This window comes from Planococcus citri, chromosome 3 (assembly GCF_950023065.1).
Source record: "Planococcus citri chromosome 3, ihPlaCitr1.1, whole genome shotgun sequence".
Classification (NCBI taxonomy): domain Eukaryota; kingdom Metazoa; phylum Arthropoda; class Insecta; order Hemiptera; family Pseudococcidae; genus Planococcus; species Planococcus citri.
Genome location: NC_088679.1, coordinates 21583803 through 21608375, shown reverse-complemented (window position 1 = coordinate 21608375; position 24573 = coordinate 21583803). Strand labels below are relative to the sequence as shown.

The window sequence follows — 24573 nt, the reverse complement described above, 5'->3', positions numbered from 1 at the left end:
TTCACGTCTGACTGCTGGTGGGGCAATTCCGTTCAACTCATACCTACAGATTATTCAATGGTGTTAGGTGTAAGCACCCTGTCACCAATCTACATGCTTCGTTTAATGGTATATCAAATTTACTTGCATATGCTGATTGCTGAACGACCCCAAACAGGGCAGGCATACTCCCCCACCCCCATTGAATAGCAGAATAGCACAGTGCCAGCGCAGATGTTCTCATAACTCGGGGCTTAGCTCTCCAACTGCTGCCTGCTAGTTTGCAAATTGTATTTGGTCTTGCGGCAACTTTCATCTCAGTTGCCTCACGGTGCTTTTTGTAGGTGAAAGACCCAACTAGGGTTACACCTAGCTATTTGGGGTTATCTGCATGTTTCAGATCTGTTCCACCCCATCAAATATTCAATTGTCCCTTTGCTTCATGATTTCTGAGATGAAAAGAGCATGTTTCATGTTTCTGTCTTTGTTGAATTTGGTTTGAGGCGTCAACCATAAACCATAATATATAATGGACGAATATTTCAAATTTCAACCAAAAAAACGGCGGAAGTTGAAGCCGACTTTTTGGATGCAGAATCCAGGAAATCTTGTGTTCATACACTACTATACAGTTTGTTTACTAGGGTTAGTTGCATGGTTGGTTGTCTTAAGACTGACGTTGACTGTGTACAGGGCTGTAAGGTAATTTATGTTGGTGAATTACGGCGGTATTTTACCGTATTTTACCAAAAGTTTATTATCGTATTTTACCATAATTTACCAAAAAGCCAAATTGAACACTTTTTTCTCCATCTTTCCTTCATAAATTTCCATAGAAATTTATGATTTGAAAGTTACCAAAAATTTTCCCCATAAATTTCCAAAAAATGTCCATGGAAAATTTCCTATAATCTCTAATAACACCTAAAACAGATGAAAATTTACTTCAGAGGCAGGTCAGAAGTTCAGAACTTCAAAGTCAAACTACAAATAACTCTTCATATCCAAAATGGTAAAATACTATATTTTACCGCCGTATTTTACCAGCGAATAAATTACGGTAATTTAACAGCCCTGATCTGGCCCAACTGGTTGGTCGTTCTCGTTGGTGTAAATGTTAAAGAGAATTGGAGACAAAACACTGCCCTGGGGCAATCTGTTCTTTTGCCGCCGCCTCCAGGTGCTGTTTTTGCCATTGAGTGTCACATAAAATCTTCGGTCTTTCATCAACATAGTGACTGTCTGTGTAAATTTAAAATCCTTTGTAAGTTGGTACACCTTATACTGGAGTAATTGGTGGCACACTGTGTCAAAAGCTGCTGTGAGGTTGACAAACACTACTCCAGTGACTTTCTTCATTTTCAATGACACTATCACTACAAATAGACCCAGATGCAATGACCATCCCAGACAACCCTTCTGAAATCCAAAAATTCACAATTGAACCTTCCGCAGGTGTAAATAATCTTGAAATTGAAATCACTCTAGAATTTGTATATGTGACCCGCTCTGACAAAATCGACCGTTTGACAAAAAAAAGTGTCCAAAATAATGACTTCTGAGTTTAAAATGAATTTTAAGGGTTGAAAAATCAGATTTTTGGGAAAAAAACATTTTTTGAAATTCTGTCGAAATGGTTGATTTTGTCAGAGCGGGTCACATATACCTGTACCTATTTTAAAAAAGAATCGATTTTGTCAAAAAGTAGAAATTGTTTACAAATTTTTGACAAAAAATATAACTTTTTTGGTATTTTAGCAAAAGTTGAGATTTTCTTGAAACTGTATAATTCAAGAAGTAAAAGCCCATGGTTTTTGGGTAATTCTCAAAAATTGGGCAAATTTCTGTCCCAAGACACATTTCTAGCAATTTCTTCAAAAGTATATAAGATATGTGAATTTTTTTTTCAGAACTTGATTCAATACCACCGGGGCATCTATTTAACTATTTAAACATGCTTAGACCCCCTCCCCCTTCCCACCTGGAATCGCTTTAATGGCCAAAAGTTCCTAGTCGTGTCTTGTCCCAGCACAGGTTTTTTTTTTCAATCCCGTTTTTATGATTTAAATATGCTAGATTAGATGAAATTTTCTACATTTTGACGCTATCAGTTGAACTCAAAACGTTTATTATATAACTTTAGAGGGGGTTCAAAGTCTGTCCCCCGACTTCAATGTCCATCGCCGTGTTCATTTTTCAGATTTTTTTTTTACCATTTTAAAAATATTTTTTTATGTGGATAAATGGTCACACCGATTCGAATGGTTGATAAGAGTGCTATCCACATTTCAAAAGACCAATGCCAATTAATTTAGCTAGTAAAAAAATCGAAATACATGTAAAATTTGTACATGTCTCAAATTCAACTTCCATAGTCGTGTCTCAATATTTTTGCCGTTATGTTTGGCTGGCTGTCCGAAAACAAGTATAAAAATATGTAAGCAGTATGTACGGTTACATTGACACAAGAAATTTCATCAAATGATATTGTCCAATGCCCTTTTTTTAGAAATTTTCTCACATTTCGGCCTGCATAATTTTTTCCTCGTCATGTCTTTAAGACGTCTTAAAACCTTCCCTCCCACTACCCCAGGGGGGGTTGATTGAGACCAATGCCAAAAATGAGGTCGAGGGTATGTATATTTATGAGTCCAATTTTGAAAATTTCAAAAAAGTGTGTATTTTAAAATTTTCAAAATTGAAAAAAAAAAAAAAAAAGTATTGAAATATACCCAATTTTTGAGAATTACCCTTTTGGTAATTCGTCGATTTTCCCAACTTACACAAATTCTTTCCGATTGAGCATTCTCAAGTTTTCCAACCTTTTCTAAGTCACCCAATTTATCCCAAAAATTCCCAACTTTTGGCCAGCATTTTTCTGTCTTGAGAGGGGGAGGGGTGAGATGGGTCGCGAGACACCTCCTTCATGCCTTTCCCCGTTCTGCAGGCCTCTGCAAAACTGGATGAGTGGGTAGGGGTACTAAAACGAAAAAACCACAATTTTTTCAAAAATGCTCTCCCTCCGAGAGCCCATACTTCCCCTTTAGGGGCACTTCCGGAGCTAAAAAATTTTCCAAGTGATTTTCAACTCAAAATGAAGGTCTCCACTAAATTCCGTCAAATTCTGCCAACATTTTCATCTCGCGATCTACCCTAACATGTAAGTATACCTACATGATTTGAAAAATTGATTCGTACCTGCACAGAGGAAATTTTATACTTGGAATTCCTTTTTCAAAAATTGATCGAACATTTAACGTTTCGCTGTAGACCATTCTTGAACGATTTCAATTTATTTTAGATAAAAGATTCAAACATTTATGTACTAATACGTGAAAAAAAGACCTACAGGGTGTCTAATAATACCAGAGAACATCCGACACAAAAAGTCACGAATATTCCGAAATGAAAATTGGTTTTCTTTTCATACTGACGAGAATAAAGAATAATAGGTAAGTAATGCATATCTTTTTGATCTAAATTGCAAGTACACAGTTTTAATTAATTAAAAATTTTTAATTTCACATTGGGGAATTTCTTGTATCGGATGTTCACCGCTATTATTAGACACCCTGTATACACTTGTTGCGATAATTTCATCTAGAGAGCATTCACATATCACTATCAGTAAAATTATTCCGATGTAGGTATCAGATAACATTCCTCCCTTAAATTAAAAATATTCACTCATTCACGTAATAGGTACCTAATCTTTCTATTAAAATACACGATATAGTAAAAATTCTACAGAAAAAAGAAGTAATTGAAATGATAAACGAGTACAACTTCCTTCTCATGTGACAATACTGTGTAAAAATTCGTCATCTGTCATTCAACCATCATTATCAAACTTTACATGTATAACTTGACGTGCATTAATTTTATTGAAATTAAATTTGCTATATGTACGGGTAGAAGTATGGTGACCTTTAACAGCACTTTGAATTTATATTAAGTTTATTGACATTGATGCAATAATGGAAAATTTTCAAGTCTGGATTTAGGTAATTGATAAAATATCTTGGACTTACCCATAACGGTTAAAAAATAAGGAAAATTCTTATCTACGTATTTATACCTATACTTATACCTATTCGTGAAAAATATCGTAAAATTTTCCTCGTTTTGAAACCGAAAAAAAATAAAAGGTCATAAAAGCGAGTACCCCTACTCACCAATAATTGTCGTGGGTATGTATGTATGTAATGTACCTAACTACCTACTACGAAAAATTAATCTCAATTCTTTGAAACGTAAAAAAAAACACATGGTGCATTCTTGACGAGAACAAGGTGCACTGCAACACACCTTTCATTCATTATCTTTATCTCTCTGTTATTATTATTATTACTTTTTTTTATTGGACGTTTAAACGTATAGACTTGTCGCGATAAGAAGAACATTCTATTCGTGAAAAGTTCTTTACGAACGCGAAAGTTCACCAAGTTATCGCATCTTTAAATTTTTAATTTGAGGATTTAAAAAGTTCAAGGTCGTGGTAGAGAAAAAAAACGTGATCATTACAACTCACCCAGACAATAGCGTGGAAAATTGAAAAAATATCACCTTGTTCACGACATTACCATATCAGCCTAATTTTTGTTCGGTTACGAAAAAAAAAATAGTAATACTAAGACGTAGATACGTTACCTATTAATAGACTTATGGTTTCATGAGAGTAATTTTTTTGGTTTTAGAAAAAATGCATTTTTGTTTACAATTCTTGCAAGTAAATTTTATAATAGTGAATCGATGAAAACAAATGGTTCTTCTTACATTATAGCGACCGTGTAATTTCAGCTCGTAATAAGTCTTATGAATAGGTAGGTAATATAGGTATGTATATAATCTCATCGGGTAATTACTGCGCCCCCCCCTCTCCTCTCCCTGAATAAAAGCCACATCGAATGCTCGAATGTACACCACGAGGGAATCATGTGTGAAGATGATGGTGTATTAATCGAATTAAAACGAGCAAAATATCTCGCACATAACAAAGACAATAGACATATGTATTTAAATTTATCTGATTCGAAACGAATGTGCGTGCGAGTTATATGTACATATTACATATAAGAAGTGAGAACGTTTACGCATATTTGTTTGTGTAAATACTACAAATATAAGCAGTCAATTGACGAATAATTAACACCGCAGAAAGATTCTCAATTATATATCTCTCTCGTAATGACCAAGTAGGTACTCTTATATAAAAAAAGACCTATAGAGATTGACAAGGTATTTAGAGACAAGTCGGAGGTTTAAAAATAACACGAGTAGGTAGGATATGCGTTTTCGAAGAAAGATACTTATTAGTCGCGTGTACGACGATGAGGTACGAGCCAATGTGATTCTTCTAACTGGAAATTTAATTGAAGGGTTTCCTTAATTTCAAAATCTAGAATTGTAATCTACTTAATCCGCTATACAAATTAGTACTTGGACATTATCAGGGGGAAAAAGTAGGTAATGAGTACCTAGTTATATTTCGCAACCTTCCATTTTACAGAAAATCATAACACTTTCAGGGTCAGTGTTTCGATTACCTGCGTAGGTAAGTGTATTTAACATCTGGGAAAATAATTTGGAAAGGATTAGGCGTAGGTATAAATGTGTAATGCATGTTGAATGTTGATAAGTTAAGCTTTTTATATTATTTTATTTCTTGCGAAGAAATTCAATGTTGTTTTAAAATTCGAATTTCAAGAGGAAATTTACGTACGAAGTGGAAGTACATAATAATGAAAGTAGGAGAAAGAAGGGAAGCCGATTTTCTTTCAATGGCTGAATATTTTAAGGAGGACTCGGTGTAATCCTAAAAATGGTCTTGAATTTTCATGATAATGGTCCAGATCGACGTAGATCCTCAATACCAGACCATTTTTATTCTTTCTTTCCAAAACAGGTTAGGTAGAGGCTAGAACGAAAAAATCACAAAAATCACAATTTTTTCAAAAACACTTTCTCTTATCTTTGAAGACCCATATCTCACTTTAAGAGGCACCTGCTTAGCTAAATTTTTTTCTGAGTGAGTTTCAACTCAAAAGGAAGATTTTCACTGGATTTGGTCAAAATCCAGTGGCATTTTCTTTTTGTAATCCACCCTAATAGGTAACCTAAACAGTAAATTTTTTGAAATTTTTTTATTACATTTTCTCAGTTTTTTTCTTTGGGGGGGGGGGGTATTTGTAATTAATTACCTACTTGATTATTACATCCGTCCTGTGAGATTTAAATCGAGTTGTTAAGGTCAAGTTTTTAAATTAGGTCTAAGAATTTTTTTATTTCGGAAGGGTCGTCTGGTATGAATAGGGATCTTTCGTCTATTTGTAGGGATAGTCTGTGCTGATGTAAGGAGGGACAGCGAAATAGTAAGTGTTGGACAGATATAAGTTCTGACGTGCAGAACTGGCATGTGGGTTTTGGGGCCTTTTCATAGAGATGATTGTGGGTGATTTTTGTGTGGCCAATTTTCAATCTGGTTATAATGATTTCTTCAAGTCTATTTGATTGAGATAGGTTTTCCAAGGCTGAGTAGTTTTTTTGTGGTGAAAGAGCTTGCTTGATGTTTGGAGGGACCAAAAGTTTTGCCATTTCTTAAGTGTGTTTTGGGTGAAGATAGATTTAAGGTCGTCAGCTGTGATAAATATGAGAAGAGAAAGAGTAGTGGCGGATTTTGCATTTTTATCTACAATTTCATTTCCTGTGATTCCAACATGGCTGGGTACATACATAAACTGGATGGAGAAGTTTGAATTTTGTAAATCAAATAGAGTTTTATGGATATTTTGAATTAGGGGGTGGTCAGAAAATAGATTTTGGATAGCAGTTAGTGAGCTGGGGGAATCACTCTGAATTAAGAAAGACTTATTTTCTGATTCATAAGTGAATATATCACAGAGACAGTGGAAAATAGCTGTGAGTTCGGCAGTGTAGAGTAGATTGAAGAGCAGTTATGGATTTTAAAATTTGATATTTTATCAATAATAGAGTAGGCATACCCTGAATGAAGTGTTGGTATTTTTGATCCATTTGGGTCATTCCATGTCAATTGGACCAAGAAGTGGTAGGTGGGTTCGGCGATTTTTTTGAAATTTTTCCTGTGGAAAGACCTTCCGAAGGGATGACCAATGGCGCAAATCGCAGCCCTCTAGCCCATTTTTAACGGCAGCCAGGGGGTGTCAAAGTTTTCAGTGAACCTAAAATATCATCAATTTCAGCAGTAGATTGCTCGATAACCGCGATACCTACCGAAATGGAACTTTTCCCAATAGTTAGCGGTTTTGAAAGGCTTTTTCGTGATATCATAAAAATCAGTGTTGCCACTTTTTTTCGTACGAAAAATTAGCTCGAAAAGTTTCAAAACGTAGTTTTCATATCGTTCCGACTCTCAAAAATTCTAAAAAAAATATATTATGGACAACTGTTCAGGTTGAACAACATATTAAAAAATTGGGATGGTAACTTGTAACAAAGTCGATTTAAAAAAATTTAAACTTTGCGAAAAAATTCGATTTTTTGATTTAAAACATGAAAAAAAGTTTTGATAGGTGAAGTTGACCCATTTGACCCCTATTTTTACATATCTGTTGAAAAAGTTGAAAAAACCCCTTCACTCGGTGAAATTAACTCATCACAAAAAAATCAAAATTCAAAAAAATCCAAAAAAAAGCAAATTTTATTTTTTTTGCTGTGAGTGAGATTTTTATCAACTTTTTCATGAAATAAGTACGTCAGAAAGTGGTCAAAATAAGACAACTGAATAAATTTAAACTTTTTTTGATGTTTGAAATTGAAAATTGAATTTTTTCGAATTTTGATTTTTTTTGTGATGAGTTCATTTTATTGAGTGAAAGGAGTTTTTTCAACTTTTTCAACAGATATGTAAAAATAGGGGTCAAATGGGTCAATTTCACCTATCAAAACTTTTTTTCATGTTTTAAATCAAAAAATCGCATTTTTTCGCAAAGTATAAATTTTTGTAAATCGACTTTATTACAAGTTACCATCCCAATTTTTTAATATGTTGTTCAGCATGAACAGTTGTCCATAATATATTTTTTTCAGAATTTTTGAGAGTCGGAACGATATGAAAACTACGTTTTGAAACTTTTCGAGCTAATTTTTCGTACGAAAAAAAGTGGCAACACTGATTTTTATGATATCACGAAAAAGCCTTTCAAAACCCCTAACTATTGGGAAAAGTTCCATTTCGGTAGGCATCGCGGTTATCGAGCAATCCACTGCTGAAATGGATGATATTTTAGGTTCACTGAAAACTTTGACACCCCCTGGCTGCCGTTAAAAATGGGCTAGAGGGCTGCGATTTGCGCCATTGGTCATCCCTTCGGAAGGTCTTTCCACAGGAAAAATTTCAAAAAAATCGCCGAACCCACCTACCACTTCTTGGTCCAATTGACGTGGAATGACCCATCTGTAAAGCAGAGATTAAATTTTTTGTATTCTGATAAGAGTTCAAGATAGTTTTGTTTTATTACTAGTGTAGAGTACCTAGCTATTTTTTGGGTAGTTAATAAGTTGTGTATTGACTTGAGAAGGCCTGAGGAGCCAAGGGGGATTTGATATTGGTTGTTGAATGAGTGTTTTAGGATTGATTTGAAGATCATTCAACATTGTGATGAAATTAGAAATGGGTCCTTCTATATGATCAAAATGTTGGGGGTTGGGTGGGTTAAGTGAGTTTTGGAGTGGATGGGAAGGGTTGGTGGATGCATTTGAGATGAATCTGTTTGTTATGAGAGTTCTTCTAAAATCGGGGGGTAATTCTGCTGCTTCACAATAAAGGCCATCTATTGGAGAGGAATAGAGGGCTCCTAAACACATCCTTAGGACTGAATTTTGAATTGTTTTTAGGATATTAGAAGTTTTATTTGAGATATTTGCAAAACATGGACTTCCATACTGAATTTTACTGCGAATTAGAGATTTATACAAGTGAAGTAGGAGTTTGCGAGATGGATTATACTTGGTGTTTTTGAGGCATGGCTAAATTTTTTTGCTTAGCTCAATGATAATTTTAGGTATAAAATACCTAGACCTACTAGGTAAATGTGAGTAGAAAATTATGTTTCAAAAAAACGTGTAGGGATGAAACTTGTGGTTTTCTTGGAAAGGGAGGGGGAGGGGTCAACTGAAAATTTTCTGATTGATACGTATATGAGAAAAAATGTTCATCACGCAACACCGAATTTTTTGAAAGAGTTTTGTGATAAACAATTACCGGTAAATCCCAAATTGTGTGAGGGGAGGGGCGAGGATCGTCTTTATATCTGAACAAGACCATCAAAAGATATTTTTAAAATTAATTTTTCTTTTCAGACGCTAAAGAATTTACTCAGATGTACTTATTTTTTCAACATTCCTTATTCATCAAAATTCAAACATGAAAAGTTACCTTGTGAAAATTAACCCTTGAAACTTGAAAACAACAAAAAACAAACATAGGTAATATACTTTTTCAAATATTCATAAACTGCATTCTGACTTGAAAAAATTTGATGAATGATTTTCCAAAACGGAAGAAGAGAAAAATTCGACGAACGATTGAATGGTTGAGTTTTGAAAATTTCAGTTTTGAAAAATAAAACCATCAGATTCGAGCGACGACGGTTTTTAATTTTTATTCATTTATTTACGTGAAAAGTGTGTTTTTCGGGCTTGAACAATTTAAAAATCTGAATAGGCAACAAATTCTTTAAAAAGTTCAATATGAAAAGAAACCGGAAGCCGTTTGGAGAGAGGGCAAAATCTTTAAAAAAAATTCTTATTTCGAGATTAATGTTGTTTTTTGTGATGAGGAGTCTGTTTTTTCGCCTTCAAAATTTAAGAATTTTGAAAGTTTATAAAAATGTTAATTTTGAAATGAATGACTTATTCATCGAATTTTTTAAAGTGCTGCGATCTGCTTCGAATATTTTCATTATAGGTACCTACATATTTTATCAATTTATAATGACATTTTTTAATATTTAAAAAAATTATATTCAGCCTTCTGCTATTTTAGACAATTTATTTATTCATATTTTTTAAATAATTTTAAAAACAATGTTTATCATATTTTTAATTAATGGTTTTTCCGATTTCTCCGATGAAATCTACATTTTTTTTACGCGTCAAGTTGAAAAAAAAGCTGATTGTATGGTTCAGCAATCCGAAGTTTGAACTGCAAAAAGATAACTGAAAATCAGACTTTCTTCCTAGTACCACCTACTGGCATAACGATTCTTGAAGTTCGATGAACGTTAACAATAAATTGATAAAGGTAAAAAGAACCTTTTAGCGAGAAGTTTGTTAGATTAGGAAGAAATAACTCTTGCTTCTCAGTTTTTACTATTTATTAGTGCAAAGCTTTTCAAACACCAAGTGTTCATCATCAGGCTTAAATCACTATTGAACAAAATAACCAAGTCTACAAGCTTATATACTAGTGTACAAGGGTGTGGTTGTTTAACAGTACAAGGGTGTGGCAGTACAAGGGTGTGGTCATGTGGAAGAGGGTGTGGTTGTAGGTGAGGATGTGGTAGGAGTCATGTCTTCAAGTTTGGTTTTAATAACAGAAAGTAGGATATTTTCTAAGGGTTTTAAGTCATTATTTAGTAAATTTGTTTTGTTTTTCTTCATGGCTATTGCTTCCCTAATGTTTAATTGAGATGGTTTATCTATTTTTTGTATGAGGTTCAGGTTTTCAAAGGAAGTAGTGTGGTTGGTGGCAATGAGATGATCTGAGAGAGCAGACTTATTTTCATATTTGTATTTAGCATAATAAAGATGTTCCTTGAACCTCTTTTTGATGTTTCTTTTGGTTTGACCTATATAAATTCCTTGGCAATCTTTACATTTGATTTTGTAGATGCCACTACAGTCTTCAGGTTTGTCTTTGTCTTTAGTGTTACCAAGAAGGTTTTTAATTTTGTTATCATTGGTGAAAATGGGTTGTATGTTGTGTTTTCTGAAGACTGTTTTCATTTTGTTTGTGAGAGGGGGATAGTAACTGATCCTAACTCTTTTGACATCATCTTTTTCAGCAATAAAAGTTGTGGCATCTCTGATTAGTTTTTTGTTTTCATGTTTTCTTATAAGTTTTTGGATAGATGTTTTTGTGTAGCCAAGGTTGGAAGCAATAGACATGATGTTTTTTATTTCTTTATTTTGGTTATTTTTATTTAGGGGGAGATTTAAACACCTGTGTATCATGCTGTTGAAAGCAGCAAATTTTTGGTTCCAAGGCTGGAAAGAGTCTGAAGGAATGTAGTTATTGGTGTGGGTGGGTTTTCTATAGATATCAAATTCAAGATGGTCAGAATGTCTAATGATTAACATGTCCAGAAAAGGGAGTTTGTTTTGTTGTTCAAGCTCATAAGTGAATTTGATGGTAGGATAGAGACTATTTAAAGCATTGAGGAATTCCTCAATGTTGAAGTCTTCAGGAATGATACACAGGATGTCATCAACATATCTAAACCATGCTTTGGGAAAGTTTTTATTGTTCTTTTTGAATTTTGTCTCAAGGTGGCTCATGAAAAAATTTGCCAAAAAGGGAGATAAGGGGTTGCCCATAGCTGTGCCTCCTGTTTGTTTGTAGTAAGTTCCATTTATTTGGAAAATGTTTTGAGAAGTGCATAATTTTATAGTATTCATATAATGGGTTATTTCTTTTTTGTTGATATTTTGTTCTTTTAGCCAGTTTTCTATCATTTCTAAAGTCTCAGGAATAGGCACACTGGGGAAAAGATTTTGTACATCAAAAGATATGAGCCTGTCTGTGTCATTAATAGTAATCCCTTGCAGTTTTTCTGCAAGTTCATAATTATTTTTAACTTGAAGAGTTTCAGGAAAAGGAAGGTTTTGGAGGTTACAAAGGAGTTTTTTGGCAATGTTATAGGAAGGAGAGTTGATATTGGCCACAATTGGTCTCATAGGATAGTTAGGTTTATGGATCTTGGGAAGACAGTACATTTTAGGAACTTTAGGATTGGAAGGAAAAGGAGTGTTATTAAGGAAGGGAGTAGTTTTCACCAAACTTTTCACTTCTTTCACCATTTTATCCACAGGATCACTTTTTAACTTCTCATAAGGTCCTAGTAAAAACTGAGAAGCAAGAGTTATTTCTTCCTAATCTAACAAACTTCTCGCTAAAAGGTTCTTTTTACCTTTGACATTATGGCAATCGAGCCTAATGAACCTAATTCATTATTCAACAGATACCAAAGTCTAAAAACTAAGGTGAAGTTGATACCTCTTGATATTAGTTTTCTTAAACAGTGTAGGGTACACAATGTTTTCCCTAAGTGTGTGGTGTTTAACAGTAAAGTGAAAACTCCTTCCACAAAAAGGGCTCTAGAGAAAGCCAAAACCTATTGGTTAAGCTCTGAGCTTCACAGCCTGTATGCAAAAAGATCCAGCATAGAAGTGGAACTATATGCACTTCACAAAAAACTAAGCCAGACCATACCAAAACTGCAGTGGGATGAAATGGAAAGAAAGATGTTCAGATCAATTGAGGAGAAAAAGAGAAAGAAAAGAAATTCACAAAACAAAAAGTTGAAAAATCTGTTAAAAGAAAAAATTAATCATAGTGGTGTTAGTAATGTTGTTAGTGTCAGTGGCAGTGACAGTAATAGTGTTAATGAGACTACTGTGTATGTGAAAAACCTAACTGATGTGGTGTTCTCCAAAGAAGAATTGGACCTTCTAAACAAGGGTCTAAAATTCTCTTTACCACCCATGAGGCCTCCTATTGAAGATATTATTTCTGATGTGGATGCTTCATTGTGGAGAGAGACCTCAGAAACAAAAATCAGCATAAAGAAAGAAGTGGTAGACATCATCAAAACCCATAAACCAACAAGAATTCCATTTCATCCCCACAACAACACCATCAAAAGCTTGAGACAGAAAGGTGTCTACTATATGAAAGCAGACAAGGGAAACACTGTAGTGATAATGAAGAAAGATGAATACTTGGAAAAGTGTGAAACCCTTCTTAATGAAGGACCTTATGAGAAGTTAAAAAGTGATCCTGTGGATAAAATGGTGAAAGAAGTGAAAAGTTTGGTGAAAACTACTCCCTTCCTTAATAACACTCCTTTTCCTTCCAATCCTAAAGTTCCTAAAATGTACTGTCTTCCCAAGATCCATAAACCTAACTATCCTATGAGACCAATTGTGGCCAATATCAACTCTCCTTCCTATAACATTGCCAAAAAACTCCTTTGTAACCTCCAAAACCTTCCTTTTCCTGAAACTCTTCAAGTTAAAAATAATTATGAACTTGCAGAAAAACTGCAAGGGATTACTATTAATGACACAGACAGGCTCATATCTTTTGATGTACAAAATCTTTTCCCCAGTGTGCCTATTCCTGAGACTTTAGAAATGATAGAAAACTGGCTAAAAGAACAAAATATCAACAAAAAAGAAATAACCCATTATATGAATACTATAAAATTATGCACTTCTCAAAACATTTTCCAAATAAATGGAACTTACTACAAACAAACAGGAGGCACAGCTATGGGCAACCCCTTATCTCCCTTTTTGGCAAATTTTTTCATGAGCCACCTTGAGACAAAATTCAAAAAGAACAATAAAAACTTTCCCAAAGCATGGTTTAGATATGTTGATGACATCCTGTGTATCATTCCTGAAGACTTCAACATTGAGGAATTCCTCAATGCTTTAAATAGTCTCTATCCTACCATCAAATTCACTTATGAGCTTGAACAACAAAACAAACTCCCTTTTCTGGACATGTTAATCATTAGACATTCTGACCATCTTGAATTTGATATCTATAGAAAACCCACCCACACCAATAACTACATTCCTTCAGACTCTTTCCAGCCTTGGAACCAAAAATTTGCAGCTTTCAACAGCATGATACACAGGTGTTTAAATCTCCCCCTAAATAAAAATAACCAAAATAAAGAAATAAAAAACATCATGTCTATTGCTTCCAACCTTGGCTACACAAAAACATCTATCCAAAAACTTATAAGAAAACATGAAAACAAAAAACTAATCAGAGATGCCACAACTTTTATTGCTGAAAAAGATGATGTCAAAAGAGTTAGGATCAGTTACTATCCCCCTCTCACAAACAAAATGAAAACAGTCTTCAGAAAACACAACATACAACCCATTTTCACCAATGATAACAAAATTAAAAACCTTCTTGGTAACACTAAAGACAAAGACAAACCTGAAGACTGTAGTGGCATCTACAAAATCAAATGTAAAGATTGCCAAGGAATTTATATAGGTCAAACCAAAAGAAACATCAAAAAGAGGTTCAAGGAACATCTTTATTATGCTAAATACAAATATGAAAATAAGTCTGCTCTCTCAGATCATCTCATTGCCACCAACCACACTACTTCCTTTGAAAACCTGAACCTCATACAAAAAATAGATAAACCATCTCAATTAAACATTAGGGAAGCAATAGCCATGAAGAAAAACAAAACAAATTTACTAAATAATGACTTAAAACCCTTAGAAAATATCCTACTTTCTGTTATTAAAACCAAACTTGAAGACATGACTCCTACCACATCCTCACCTACAACCACACCCTCTTCCACATGACCACACCCTTGTACTGCCACACCCTTGTACTGTTAAACAACCACACCCTTGTACACTAGTATATAAGCTTGTAGACTTGGTTATTTTGTTCAATAGTGATTTAAGCCTGATGATGAACACTTGGTGTTTGAAAAGCTTTGCACTAATAAATAGTAAAAACTGAGAAGCAAGAGTTATTTCTTCCTAATAAATTGATAATCAGTTATTAAAACTAAGGCTCCTCGACGAGTATTATTCTGCCCAAAAAGTTGAAATCACGTGGGTAGGGAATTTTTATATGGAGTAAATTTAGTTCGAGTACGTTTGTTTTGGATTACCTAATCTGAATTTAGGTAAGTACGAGTTCATAGATAGATATTTTCCAGCTTGGATAGCTACGTATGTATTAGATCCCTAAACTACATGCATTTATCTACAACAAGTTAACAAAACGCAAAAATATTTTACATTTTAATCTAATAATAATTTTTTGACAGCAATATTTTCCAACACTCGACCCAAAATGCTCAAAAAAATTTCTTCTCTTTAAAAAAAAAAAAAAAAAAAAAAAACCGCAGTCCATAATATAAATAAAACATAAAAAGAAAAATTCAAATTCCCAACCTGAAAATAATTAATAGTTATAATATCGGGGTTGTTGTACGTTGACAGGTGTTGGAAGACGAAGCCGAGCTTTCGAACTTGAGAAAATACCTACCCATCGAAGGACACAGTCAAGATGACGGAAGGAAAACACAAAGTTAGTGGGGAGCTGGTACTAAACGACGAGGAGAAAAAGGAGTTGGTAGCTCCTTGTTGTGTGGTGGAATGGACTAATGAAAAAGGTGCAGAATCTATAGAACGGAGTATTAATTGCGATTATATTGATAGTACGAGCTCGCTCGACAATAGAGACGAAAATCTGTGCAGTCGGTCAAAGATGATCGTGAGCGGTGACAGGACGACGTCAAAATTTAACGTTTTTATAGCCACGTGTGCGGGTACGTAAATTTTTAATAAAAAAAATTGTCATTTTTCACGTCGTTGTTGGTTTTTTTTTTGCTGATGTGCATAAATATGCGAAAGTATACTTACCTATAATATTAATTTTCGCGGCTTTTTAGCCATTTTCACACAGTATCGTACTATTTGTATAGTTTGATTTTTATTCTGGCACTTTTACTCAGTTTGTGTGTGTATTTGTTTTACATAAATGGGGTGATTATTATAGTGTTGATATATAATTTTTAATTTTTTTTAAAATTATGATACCTATGAATTTGTGATGCGACGAAATTGGAAATATCCAACGATTCGAACTGTTTTTCTTAATTTTTTTATGCGTTTCTACTCGTGTGTAATTTTATACTGGTAGGTAGATGTTTATGAATGAATTTTACTATCAATTCGAAGTGATACGCGAATTATTATCAAATTTATGACCCATATAAAGCGATTAAGGTACCTATTGATTATGTTTTTGTGTACTTACAGGTTACAGTGTAGGTACACATTATTATCACTGGTACATGTAAAGACAACGTTCTTTTTTTTTTTAACAATTTGAGAACTCGATGGAGGAATTCCAAAATCGATATTATACAACTTTTGTAAAGATTCCTTTTAATTATTTCACTCTACGATTAATTACATTTCATTTCAAATGCCATTTGTTCAAAGGGTGAAACAAGAAAGTAACACGAACGGAGGGACAATTAAAAAATAAATTAAAAATAGATCGTCCTTGTACCACGTTATAAAGGATAGGGTTTTGGAGATTATGAGAACTTCGATCAAAGACACGAGTGAATGAACTGAAAAATGTCGATGTAATCTTCATTTATGTGCAGTTGGTAATCATTCGATTCATCTACATGAATTGCCTATATATATTTATGTCATGAAATTCGGTATCACGTGGTGTTTTCTGTTTTCGAATGGTGATTCGTCATTTTCGTTTGTAAATGGAGAGTGTTATTTAAAATTGGGTCAATAATGTGGATTATTTTTTAAAAATTCGTTTTGAAAAATTATCAAGTTATGATGTGGATTTTAAAAGACGCCTAATGTAAGTAAAATCGGTGTAAAATTTAAACAATAATTACAGACTTTTCACCTGTTTTTTTTTTTTTTACAAAATTTAAACTTGAATTTTTTTTCTATAACGAGAGGGGAATAAGGTAATAATTGTTATCTAAAATTCAAGTTAACTATTTTGTCAGTAAAATATTCAAGCATCATATCGTAATATTTCGAGTTGAAAAAAAATCTTCGGCTCGATATAGCTTGTTTTATTGAAAATGTTCAAGAAGTAAAATAAATAAAACTATAAAACCAAAAATATAAACGAAGATGAAAATAAGAAAAATTATTACCAACATTTTAAAATATAGGTAGGTATGCCATAAAAAATATTGTACTACGTCAGTGATAAAATTTTATAATCCTACCTACCTAATAAAATATGCATTGGTTTGGAATACCTACTTATACGAATAAAATGGAGAGAAAAAATGATGAGAAATTATGATTTTTTTCTCTATAAAAATGAAAAAACTTAAAAACGCCAAATAATGAACTATGAAGTTGAATAATACAGACTTCGAATTGAAAGGCCCATAACTGGAATTTTTTTACTCAGAACAAATCTTGGAAAATAAAAATACATATGTGACCCGCTCTGACAAAACCGACCGTTTCGACAAAAAAAAGTGTCCAAAATAATGATGTTTAAAATGAGTTTTAAGGGTTGAAAGATCAGATTTTTGAGAAAAAAACATTTTTTGAAATTTTGTCGAAATGGTCGGTTTTGTCAGAGCGGGTCACATATAAGTATAAATACGTATGTTACACCAAGTTTCCAGCCGCACAATTAAAACTTGTATTCAGGTGTATTTTTTTTTTTTTTTTTTTAAATAAACGTGGAAATTTTGGTTATGAAGACTATTGACTGATTTCAAGAACTCTAGATTCTGTGATTGGGAAGTTGAAATATTTGTATAAATATGTAATTCTATGGACCTCGTCCCTCCCCCCACAATTTGAAAAACACCATCTTAAATTTGACGATGAAGGTTAAAGGGGTAAAAATAAATAGACGAATGTGCTCAAACTCCCATACTTGCGTTGGTTTATAAATTAAATATTAAATTTTTCACTCCATATCTTGCCCCAAAAATCCGAAATTTCTAATTGGATGAGTAGGTATTGATTCAATTTATTTGTATTGCCCCTTTAGTAGCTCAATTTCTATAGAATGTGGAAAAGCTACAAGTATGTATTGTTTTTTATAATTTTTTTTTTTTTTTTTTTTGAATCAAAAGTTTTATATTTTTTTATGCAATTTACATGTTTAAATGGTGAGATTTTGTGAGACTGTCATGGAAAAGTGAAAGTTGCTGTCGATTGATGAATGATGACTCTTGAGTTTTTTGATATTATTTGAGAAGAAATTTTTTGAGTTTTTTTTTGTTTGTTTGAGAAATCCTTTTATTTTTTTGCTTAAAAATTACCAAAAGACGCAGAGGGATACTGAAAAAATCTTTTATGTTTTTTCTTAACAAAAAATACACATCCTATTCTTTCTTGAAAGGGTAAAATTGGTTTAATTTTTTTTTCTTCAAATGCTATCATTTTTTCCCTTGAAGTTGAACAAGAGAATACTTATTCCAAGACCTCAGAACAATTTAATACCTAGGTGAGTTCATTCAAATCTTACCTATACCTACTTTTTAAAATTATTTATACCTATACTTACATATGCAATTTGATCGTAAGCTGCGTAGAAAAAAATTGAAAGAACAAACAAACACTGATGCTTACATTTCATAAAAATCAGTGTTTTTTAAAATCTTTTTAATGTCTCACTCGTAAATGAAAAGAAAATGAGAAAATTGTTTTGGATATTATTTAATATTGGTATTTTTACTAAAAGACTTTGTTGTTAGTAATTTTCATTTTTCAAATACCTATTTTTTTTAATTCGTCAAGTTTTTTTTGTTTTTTGAAAAAAACGTGTGATATGCACATTTCTTTAAATAATTTGGTTAGGACGTAAGACAATAATAAAAAATCCACTTAGGTAATTTTTTGAGAAACATTTTCGTTTTTTTTTTTAAATTTTATTTATTGTTTAAAAATTGAAAAATAATTACAAATGATGCAGTTTTTGAGTAAAAACACATAAATTGTGGCAATTTTTAGCAACATTTTCGAAAAAGAGTTTTGTCATTGAATTTTAAAATTGTTTTGACATAAATTTTAGATTCTTTGGTTTAACCTCCATGTACGTTTTGAAATAGGAGATCTGAAAAATGACATTTTTACTTAATTACTCGTAGGCATTTTTTGCTCTAAAATACGAAAAATGTTGACCGTAAGATAGAAATGGCTAAAAAATATCTTATCAACATTTAAAAAAAAAAAAAACGAAAAATATGAACGTCGAGCAATTTTTTTACTTCCCAAATTCGGACTTTGGACTACTCACTCTTCTCAAGATAGGATTTCTCCGTCCTCCGACCTGTCTATCAGCATCGAGATCGATTTTCGATAATTTTTCAACACAATAAAACCACCACCACGTACGAAATTAAATTCTCACAAATCCAAATTATAGACCCATATGTGTGAAAAATCATCCAATGTGATATCTACGTATAGTTGTATAATGTATATACTTATTCGTTACCCTAAATTATGTTACAAAAAAGAATACGATAAACTCTGCGGCACTTCCTTACAATAGCTAAATAATTTAGTCTATAATTTCCTTAATTTGGCTTGTCACTTGCGAGTCTTAATCGTCTTATATGTTAACATAGAGATATGTATGTAATAGACAATTTGAAGTTTCATATTTACACAGCGTGAAATTCACGGTCGTGAACGCATTAATAAATTTTCGACCACAAAACCCAAACCAACTCTTTATTGTAAAATTGGGTTAAACATTACGACCAATTCATCGTTGGACTTTTTTTTTGCATTTTGTAATTTGGATTCGAAAAACAAATTTCATTACATGTTGCAAACTCGCGTCAGTATAGGTACCTATAGGTAAACAATTTGGTGAAAAAATTTCACAAAATTTGTCGCAATTAATTGTTTACAGACTCGAAACACAATAAGTACGAAATGTCAATTTGCAAGGTTGTTGACGATACAATTTGACGATTGCCTACTTAAATACGAGTAGGTACCTTACCTACGTTGAAATAATCCTCAAATTATTTGCAATGATTAAGCTATAAAGGTACTTATTCGCGTATTATCTACAGAGACATTCGATTTGATAAAGAGAGGAAGTGCATCGCATTACTGCTCACGTGCGACAAACGTGTTTCATTAAGAATTCATTCATAACCTAAACTTGATGGGTATTCGGTATACGAAAAGGGATGCGAAATGGTGCATTGTTTTGATCTTTATAATTATCGATTTAAATTTGAAAATCATTTCCGCAAGGTGTTTGATATATTTTTAATCTGTTATAAATTATAATTATTAATCGAATTATGTTTTTTTGGGAAAATAATTGCGGGCAGATGTTATCATAATTCGGATCTTTTATCTTTGATATGTACAATTGGCCCCTGCTTACCTGCACTTGAGATGAAATATTTGCGCACAAGAGAAAAGGAAATGTTACGATTACGAGTCGATTATTTTTTAATTAACGATGTGTTATTGTTTTTAATTTAGAATACGTTTTAAAATTAGATTGATATCGCGTATTTGTGAAACCAATGGCGGAATCAGGCTAAATATGTATCAATTATTATTACGTAGTGAAGGCTTTAAATTTATTAATCTTTGCGTAATTCGCTGCCTGTTTGACGCGAATCAACTCCATAATACTCGGGTTTTTCGTTTTTGCAAAAAAAACAAAAAAAAAAACATTATTATTGTGTTCCTTTTGAAATTGGTGATTTGAGATTTTGTCATAAGTCATAAATTTCATTACCTACTTATTTCTGATTGGTTATACTCCTTTTCTCCTTTTTCAGAAGTTGTGTAGGAATCCAGATAAGGTAGTCGAGTATTGATTTAGGAATAACAATTGCAAAAAACATAATGTTTATTTTTTCCTAATTTTTGTCCCAAAAATATCGTTTATGATTTTGAAAAATGAATCATTTTGGGTAAAGGTCCTATCTTATCCTTTAAGATATTTTTAACATGTGTCTGAACCAAAAAAAAAAAAAAAAAAAAAAAAAAAACTTTCTCAAAACCTCACCAACAAGGAAAGCATTCCAACTTCAGGAAAATTTTGAACCCAATACGAGAAAATCAAAAAAGGATCCAAAAATACACAATCAGCCAAAATTGCAGGTGTTGAAATTCATTTTTCGATTTTTGGCAAATTTTGAAAATTCAAAGTTGGCTCATTTTTGATGAAAAAACAAATTAAAATTTGATCAAATTAACATAAAATTGACCGAAATATGGTGTTTATCTTTTTTTTGACATTCTGAGTCGATTGGTTATGGTTTCAAACTGTTCTGGAGACTCTGGTGAATTTTTGAATCCTCCTGTTTTCGAAAAAATTGAGTGAAAATGAATTTTAGCTTCTATAAAACTCGTTATCACCATCCTTGTAACTCTTTCGATCAAATTAGGAGCATATTTTCGAAATATTTTTGTGCCAGTTCAGATCCAAAAAATGCCTTGATAATTATATTCACAGCTGAAGAGTCTAAAAATCCGCTGGAGGCTCAGAACGGTTCGAAACCATCGCCAATCAATTAAACTGTAGCCTTATAATATGCTGATTGGATAAAATTTCAATTTTTTTCATAAGAAAATGGCCAAATTTGCATTTTTAAAAATTCACCAAGAATCCAAAATTAAAAAATGAATTCCAGCTCTTGAGATTTTCACTGGTGGTGTATTTTGGGGTCCATCCTCTTTCAATTTGCTTTTGTCTAGTTCAGAAATTTTTGTCTGTTCTTTTTTTTTCCTTAAATAGGATTTTAGGGGTCAAAAACACAGTAAAAAAGCCACTCCTATTTTTGTGTTGAACTATTACTAGGTATTGCAAAAAAAAAAGTAGAAAACCCTTATTTTGAGGGGGAAATATGGAACGGGTATAAGGGAATGAAAACATTTACATTTTGAAATGTACAGAAAATAAAAATAAAATCGTGAAAAAGTTACAATTTCAATAAATTTACTGCATTATCTTATTTTGATAATTAAAAAAAAACTGCATTAAACGGTTCAATTGCTCACAAAAAAAAACAATAAAAATGATAATTTTGTGTAGGTATTTGTTGCCTAAAAATCTTATTCAGTTTTTGATCCCATATGGAATATTCTCAATTCTTCTACCAGTTAATTAACACTCCATCTCGTTTGAGAACAACACCAGATGAGGAAACCTTATCGAACAAATTAAAATATAAATAACTCTAATTTAAAAGTTTCCCATCTAATGAAAGATTAAAACAATATTAGAATAAATATCCAGCATTACTTATTACCTAGACAATTTGACGAAAATATTTCCAAAAAATTATCTTTAAAAAAAAGCATAAGTATTCGTCGCCTCTAGGCACGCACATAAAGGTCATCACAAAGAAGGAATCGATACTTTATCCAGATTCCTACATGTTCGCATTAATTAATCTGAAATTATACGAGTAGTGGAAAAAAAATAAGAAACCTTTCTTGGTCAAGGCAAGTCAAAGTTACTGTTTGAAAAAAGTATACGTTGTTATCGTCATCTACTATATAAGTTTGCATCTAGTTTCGATTCATTCGATAGTCTTTTCTTCACGTAGGTATACCTTTACCTACCTACAATCATATCAAACAGTGTAGTTTGCTTCAGCGATCGCGTTAATGATAAATTAATTCATCAACTTTATGACATCGCAATCTGTATAGTTCTATTGATATGTCACCGCAATTCTGCTTTCTAATTGGTATTTAGGTATTTCAAAAGGCGTGAAATCGTTAACGAAAATAATACCTACTCTTGGTAAACCTGACATCTTTGTTAAAGCATTTTTGCAATCTTTAGGAAGCAAAAATTTGTTGCTAGAGGTATCTCTTCTACCTTAGACCTATTTTGATCAATCGAACGTACCATTGTCATGTGGTTTTATAAATTATTGGCAAGTGTTAACGTATACCTACCACCAACGTTCGTCAAATAATTGCCTATTTCTGGCAGCTCATCGCCACCGATGACTATAAAGCGTGAGATCGATCTATAATGCTGAAAATTTTTACACATTACAGCAATTAGCACAGAATTCGCATTCGTATACGTTTGTTTACTTCCCATCGTGACGAACTTCCATACTAAATTGGCAAGGTGAATGAAGCTAGTTGCTATTCATTTCACAGTATTTTATATACACGATCAATATAGCGAATAACCAATGGCCACAATGTTCGCATCGTGTCAACTGTCAATGATCTATCACAATTTATTTTCAATGAGACAACACACTTGACACTCGTATCCAACTTTAGGTTCCTCGTTCTTATATAGGTACTTCTTCAAGAACGTATTTGTAGATACCTATTTAATGTAGTACCTATCTATTCGTTTTGCAAGATTCATCTTATCTAAGAACATCGTGCATAATACAATTTTTCGATCCTTATTACTTTATTGTAGTACATTTAAGAATTCAAAACTGCATTGAACAAACTGGAGTTCAAGTCCAAGATCCACAATTTTTTCAGAGTTCTTCAACTTCACCCAAAACTTTCTTTCAAATGAATATAGGTAGGTATACCCTTTCAATTTTCAAAAAAAAAGAAAAAAAAAGTCAGAGACGATTCAACTTATAAGTATAAGAACTATCCTTGAGGCCCCACCTTTTCTATGTAGTTGAAAAATAATAATATTTTGGAATCACACACAAAAAATTTGAGTTAATTAGGTACATGCTCGCATAGTCTAATTTTGATCTCCCAAATCAATTGGTGGAGATTTTGATCTGTTATGGAACCTGCAGAGATTTTCAAATACTGAAAAAAATTGTCGTATGAAGGCCTGCATGAAGTTAAATGAGAGGGGTTTTGCGATAAGGGCCCTTGTGGTGAAATTTCGATTTTTTCAGGAGAGAGAAAACATCGAATTGCTTCGATTTTTTCGATTTTTTTTTTTTTTTGATTTTTGGGTGCAGTGTTGTCTTGCGCATAGGTTGGAAGTGAAATTTTGACGAAATTCGTTCATCATTGTCTGATATCCGTGATTTAGAAAAGGGACCTTGTGGTGAACAGCCGAATTTACACAACGTTACAGACTACCCCGCAAAAAAATACCGAGAAATTCGGATTCGTCATGAAATTTTACATAGGTAACAATAAAATAATTTTTCCATCGACCTTTTTTTCTTTTTTTTAAAAAATTAAAAACAAACAAAAACTTTGTTTTTCGATTTCCCAAAAATGTGAGTTTTTGAGTATTCATGTTCAAGTAATTTTTAAACGAGAAGTTGATGAGATAGGCGAAATCTGATTGCACCATTCGATTTCTCGTGAAAAAGTAAGTCGGAATCGTCAATAAAAAAAAAACATCGAATCACCACAAGGACCCATATCGCGAAACGCCTCTCAAATTCAACTTAAATTTGCCATCATCAAGATCTTTTTGATCCATTCATGCGTAAATTTCCAAACGACTTTTTTCAGTTCAAACTTTCTTCTGCTGATATTTTTGAAAGCAATGAAAAATTCTTCGTTTATGTTCTCATCAACATAAGAAATTTAGTTTATAGGTTCTTCAAATTTCGTCGTTCCGAAGCATTCTGAAGCCTTCAATAGATTTTTTAATTTTTCCAAAATACCTAATTGGAAACATTGCTGGTAAAAGAAGCTAAAATTAAATTCAGAATCGTTATAGGTATGTTTGGTATTTTGGTTGGGGATCTGTCCGAAATTTGTGTAACGCGAACTTTTGAGAACTATCAAAACTTTCAAAAATGGTTTTATTTTCTGATATTTTGTAAGATTTTTTTTGAATTTTGAATTTGTTAACTCGAGGAA

General features: G+C 32.5%; 1 protein-coding gene across 4 annotated transcripts in view; it reads left to right on the top strand.

The window, feature by feature from the left end:
- The window catches only part of LOC135839911 (facilitated trehalose transporter Tret1-like), a 44179-nt gene that overhangs the window by 7747 nt on the left and 11859 nt on the right, over positions 1–24573 (top strand). For 2 of the 4 annotated variants that reach the window (XM_065356168.1, XM_065356167.1), the window contains exons 2-3: positions 9319–9444; positions 15238–15566. In XM_065356168.1, coding sequence (XP_065212240.1) covers positions 15305–15566 — 262 coding nt within the window. In that variant the 5' untranslated portion in view covers positions 9319–9444; positions 15238–15304. The remainder of the gene's footprint in view (positions 1–9318; positions 9445–15237; positions 15567–24573) is intronic. The other 2 variants (XM_065356165.1, XM_065356166.1) reach the window with 1 other exon arrangement.